Source organism: Panthera uncia, chromosome B1 (assembly GCF_023721935.1).
Source record: "Panthera uncia isolate 11264 chromosome B1, Puncia_PCG_1.0, whole genome shotgun sequence".
Lineage (NCBI taxonomy): Eukaryota > Metazoa > Chordata > Mammalia > Carnivora > Felidae > Panthera > Panthera uncia.
In genome coordinates this window covers 93014631-93020630 of record NC_064811.1, presented here as the reverse complement: position 1 = coordinate 93020630, position 6000 = coordinate 93014631, and the positions used below count along the sequence as shown (strand labels likewise).

At 36.5% G+C, this 6000-nt stretch overlaps 1 protein-coding gene and 1 pseudogene across 2 annotated transcripts in view; one reads left to right on the top strand and one right to left on the bottom strand.

Annotated features, from left to right (window-relative positions):
- ANK2 (ankyrin 2) overlaps nucleotides 1–6000 on the bottom strand; it is a 254755-nt gene that overhangs the window by 110527 nt on the left and 138228 nt on the right. Inside the window, exons 15-16 of one of the 2 annotated variants that reach the window (XM_049631065.1) lie at nucleotides 3392–3490; nucleotides 2680–2778 (exon numbers count right to left, since the gene is read on the bottom strand). In XM_049631065.1, the coding sequence (XP_049487022.1) occupies nucleotides 2680–2778; nucleotides 3392–3490 (198 nt within the window). Of the gene's footprint in view, nucleotides 1–2679; nucleotides 3202–3391; nucleotides 3491–6000 lie in introns of those variants that run through there. The other variant, XM_049631064.1, reaches the window with a different exon arrangement.
- Nucleotides 3297–3378, top strand: LOC125924038 (uncharacterized; annotated as a pseudogene).

Below are 6000 nucleotides of genomic sequence, written 5' to 3'. Positions count from 1 at the left end.
CTCTCTCTCTCTCTCTCTCTCTCTCTCTCTCAGCTTCTGTGTCTCCCTCTCTCTCTCTGTTCCTCCCCCGCTCATGCTCACTCTCTCTCTCTCTCTCTCTCTCTCTCCCCCTCAAAAATGAATAAACATTAAAAAATTTAAAAAAAAAAAAGTGGAGATGGGAGTGAAGGTCCAAACTAAGAAGCCTTTTTGGAGTAGTCCCAGAGGACTCATGCTCATTGACAGGCGGGGGTGGATGAGTGGAAGATGCCAGAGGAGTCTCCTGAACACCCATCCTACTGTGAACTCCAGAGCAGAGGATTGCTCTACCTGGTCTTCTGGACTCCATGCATGTGGCTATGACCATACACCATAGAGGCTAGAGATCAGGGATATATTTGTCTCTCTGGCAAAACCATACAGATTATTTTATAATTTAGATCTTCTCTCCCAAGTAGATTGAGAGTCTCTTTGGGAGGAGAACAATGTTTTACCACAATCCTTTCTTTATACATAGGAAGAGTTAAAGTATTGTTGGGTATTGATGAAATCTTTCATATCTATGTTGATAATGGCCAGCCTGGAAAGTTCATGAAAAAAATACTGGCATGTTAAGTGAGCAGATATTTTTTATTCCATTGAAATAGTTTCTTAGCCTTCATTCTTTCATTTAAATGTATTGAGAACCCACATAATACTGTATGAGGTAATTCAGGAATATGTAAATGAATATTACATAATTACTGTCCTCAAGTATTTATAATCTAGCAGGAAGAAAGACATCAAATAAATACAGAATTAATGAGATTACTAAGAAAAGAGTATCAAGGAATAAGAATGATAAGCATAATTATCAATATTTGTCCTCCTTTTTTGATAGTTTAAGTATTTTATTGTTAGTGTATATTTGTACCAATAAAATATGCATACATATATAATGTATAAATATATATGTAGACATATGTGTAGTTATATGTACAAAGTTGTGTATATTTATATGTAACATACTTATATATGAAATATATAATATTATACAGAGTATACTTTTTATATAATGTATCCCATTTTATTATATATGTATAACTATGTAATTTAAATAGACATGTGAGTACATATGTACATATTTGTATAATAGAAGTAGACTAATTCTCTCTCTACTGCTTTGGGACACAGTGGACCTAGTGGTTAAGAGTGCTGGTTCTAGGGGCGCCTGGGTGCCTTAGTCGGTTGGGCATCTGACTCTAAATCTTGGGGTTGTGAGTTTGAGGCCCATGATGGGTGTAGAGATTACCTAAATAAATAAATAAATAAATAAATAAATAAACTTAAAAAAAAAAAAGAGTGCTGGTTCTAAAGTCAAATTGCTTTAGGCCAAATCTTAGCTCTATTGCTTTTTAGTCATGTGACTTTTAACAAATTAACCTATTCAAATATCACTTCTTTATTTGTAAAATAGAAATTATTATGACACCAATCTCAAAGGATTATTATGAATTTAAATGAGATATTGCATGTAAAGTGGTAGGCACAGTGCTTGGCTAATAAACGGTGGTTGCGCTGTTTTATTGTGTCATCTAACATTACATGACTATTTTCCTAACAAAATAAATACTTTTTCTTTTTAAATAAATCCTAATATGTTCTCAATACATGTTTGCCGAATGAATTAATGAAAGGTACAATGATTACTTTATGTATCATATGACATTCATGTGTATTTTCAGTGTAAATAAGGGACAGCTCCAATGGCGAAAGATGCCCTATCCATAGGTACAAGTCTTAGTTGGGACCATCTCAGAAATTGGTGCTACATGTACACCAAAAAGGAATTCCTAGCCTAGGGACTTAAAAGGATGTATGTTATAGTTGACATGGATGAACTATTTAAAGAAAAAGAAATAAAGAGTCTTACATATACCACAATGAAAAAATTGAAGTCTAAAGGAATGAACAATTCAAAGGTTATGTTATAGGAGAACACGCTGTTTACAGGGGAAAAGAAAAAAACCTATCTGCCTTTATGAGGTTTCATTTCTCAAAATTCAAAACTTCAGTTTCTAAAACAGAGTGTTGGCAATAAGAGTCATCTCTATTGGTTCGTAGGCACATCCCCTTAATCTATACTGACTGGTAAAAAATCTTAAACGACTTTGTGGAAGCAACTGGTAGAAAATTTTTTAAAAAGTCAATATCAAAAGCTACTATCACTAGAACTACTTGCAATTATACCATAGCATGTGTTTAAAAAAAAATTCCCTGCAACAACATGGATGCAGGTAGAGAGTGTTATGCTAAGCAAAATCAAAGACAAATAACATATGATTCCACTCATGTGTGGAATTTAAGAAATAAGACAAACAACCAAAGGAAAAAAGGGAGAGAGAGAGAGAGAGAGAGAGAGAGAGAGAGAGAGAGAAACCAAGAAACAGACTCTTAACTATGGAAAACAAACTGATGGTCACCAGAGGGGAGATGGGTGAGGGATGGGTGAAACAGGTGATGGGCATTAAGGAGGGCGCTAGTCATGATGAGCACTGGGCGATTTATGGAATTATTGAATCACTATATTGTACACATGAAACCAATATAACACTGTACATTAACTATATTGGAATTAAAATTTAAAAAAATAAAAATTCCCACGTGCGGTCAGATTATAGTTATACCCTGTATCTGTAAACCCTTTTCTGCGGTCCTCACCTTGGCAGTGGCATGAGGGGAAGCACCCTTCTCCAGTAACAGCAGTGCCACCTTCTGGTTGTCATAATGAGCAGCAACATGGAGTGGGGTAAGGCCATTCTGTAAAGGGTGTGTTTAAATTCAGCATTAATAAATTAGCGTTAGCTGCCCTGAAGCTACCAAAATGCATGGAAACCGATGTATATTAAGTCCGTGTTAATTAATTAATATGGTCAATAAAAAAATCAAATAAATGCCTAATGGTTTTCATATTAGAAATTTAGCTAAAACTGAAAACGCTTGGTTGAGCTTAAATTAGCACAGGTTATCTTGATATCCACCATAAAAAGAAGTCTAAAATGCTATGCAAGAATTACTACGTTAACATTGCAAGGGCTCTTCTAAATTTAGAGATGTTCTGGGCCCTGTTGTGACAAGAACATACATTGGAGGCACAGCTTTAAATGCCTTCTAAATTGGTGTGTATGTGGACAGGTCACGGACAGAGAGCCATCATGTCTATTTGGCATAGTTTCATCAGTTGCTTTCATATTCCTTTCAGGAGAGTGGGAAAAATATCCTGAAGCACAGATCTCCAAAGCTTCCAACTTGACTGAGTTACAAAAATGTCACATATTAGCTTTGCGCAGTGGCAGTATCGTAGCCAATGAGGTTTATCCAAGGCGCGGTTATAGCTAATTGAAAAATGTCACGTATTAGTAAAAACGTTTACCTTCCCTGCAGAATCTGCGGCAGCACGGCGTTGCAAGAGGAGTTTTGCCACATCCAGGCTTCCATACTTGGCTGCTACATGCAGGGGAGTGAAACCTTTCTGGAATGTGAAGAACAAAAGTAAAATGTAATATTTATTTTTGTGACTCCTAACAAAACTTGTTTTATTTGTTAACATATTAAGCAAACTATATCGGGGCTCTCTATTTGGGAGAAATAATGAGAAGCATTAAATCTGTGAGCCACAAACAAGGACTAGAAAAAAAGAAGGAAATTTAACGCACAAGAGTTTGACTTAATAGACTGAACAAAACAAACTTTATTTTGAGGGCTTAGAAACTGAAACTTGACTTTATGGGGTTGGGATTTATAAAAGCTACCAGTGTCCCTAAAATGGCTCTCGTTAGTGAGTTGGGCAGGATGTAGACGGGAGCTTGGCTTTTTCTTGTCTCTAAAATTAATAGGACTGAGACAATAGCTGCCTTCTCTTTATAATACCTGAATTCCAAATTTCTTCATTTAAATTTTAGGATATTTCAACAGCAATGGTAAAAAAAAAATATTATTATTGTGATTCAGTTGATTTGTATCTTCTGCAGAAATAGCAGGATAAATGGTTGACAGAGAAAAAAATGTTCACTACTAAAAAGCACCTCCCATCCTGTTATCCCCTTTCCCAGAAGACCTGCGCTGTATAAAAGACCAATTCCTTTTGTAAAATACACTTCTACTTCTGGCACAACGTTGAGCTGATTGACATCAGACTTTTAAACCCACCACAGTGTAAAGCTTTTTTAAAAGAATGCTCTCTTACCCATGTTTATAGATTCAATGACTTATGTGCCTGACTAATGCCATTCTCTGTAATTAGCAGTGTGTTACAAAAACAGCCAAGTCGCTGGGCTCAGATCTCAAGGATGGCACAGTTCCTACACCATGATCTCAAATCCATCCTCTTGGCCAGACAGTCTAGCCACATGCTCTTCTGGCACTACAGTGGAGTGGGAGAATTCTAAAGCTGACCAGGGCCTGTACAACACACAAAGTAAATGTGCCTGCGGTAGGTGGTGTAAGATATAGCTTATCCTTGGGACCATTTAAGCCTTCGTTGCAATACAGAGTATCTCCCCAGAAACAATATTGCCCGTTCACAGTGTCACCACACAAATTACTTTTAAGATGTTGTTTTTCTTGTTATTTCTTTTTGAACCCTTTGGCACTAATAAGTCCTTGGAGGAGAGTGAGTCTTTCACTTTCTCCAAATGTGGGACAAACATAGGAAGTATTTCCTCCTCCTTGCACTAGCCCATTTAAGCCAACATTTACTGTTAATGTGCTCCGTCTGCTCAATGCACACAATGGTTGGGGTGACAATCAGGATGAAGAAGAATCCTTTGAGAAAAAAACCATGTGGTAAGGAAGAAAAATAAATGCCTTACCCTTAAAGTCCTGCTGGAAGAGTGATCCAGCCCCTTTATAAATTTGGAACCTATTACCAGACAAAACTACACAGAATCTTTAATGTAGAATCACAAAATAGAGGTTGGAAAGCATCTCAAGTCACACATTCCTTCTTTTCCCTATGTTAACCTCATCAGGACTTCATTTACCCTCTGATATGTATAAACACTCCAACAGCTTTAATGATGATGAGTCAACTATTCATCAGAACCCCAGTGAGTTCCACTGTTAAACTGATCAGTTTAATACTCCCTTCCATTTGACTGCTGCACTTTACTATTGCTCTAGACATATTTTTGAAATCCTAAACAACTTTGGAAGGCACCATATTTTATTCTCTATTTCTATATTTTAGATACTTGAAATTATTTACCACCTTCATCTGACGAGACAGTCTCTCTTGGGTCTCTCTTGGGTGGTTGTTGTTGCTATTAGTAGTTTGTTGCTTAGTTTCTGGGTTTGGGTTTTTCTAAAAAATGACTTTTAAGTTCCTGGCAACTCTTCAGATTTCATCATTTGAATAGGTATCAATTTCTTACATTGAAAACATGCCGCAGGCAACCAGATTAAGTCATAGCTAGCGGTTGCCCCTTCTGCTAGTACAACAGATGCAACAATACTACTCCAGTTCATACTTCTCCCTCAGATGTAGTACTTATGCTTATTTACTATGAGTAAATTGAAAATGTCTTTTAAATAATATGAATCACTGCTGTACTCATGGGAATTGTTTTGCCTTGCAAACAACACACTTGTGGTAGGCTTTAAACTTGTCTCATTTCCCTACTCTTCTGTACTCATCCAATTTCTTTAGCACTGATTAGCTGAGTGTGTTTGTGTTTTATTCTAAGTCACATCCACAGAGTGAATTTCAAATAGGATGTATAAAGTGGAGAAAAATTATTCTTCCCCGGCATGAAACTCCGAACATAAGTCAAATTCAGGCTGGCATATACAAAGAATACACAACTAATGAAGCGATTTTCTAGCACAGCTCTATTTAGAGACTGTACATACCCAGGCAAGAATATAGCCTATAAATATTAGAGAGCAGAATTGGAATGATAACTGGCTGATACCACAGTTAGAAAATTGCAAGATCAAGTGAGGTAAACTTCTAGATAGTACTAAAGCTCTTAGCAAATACAG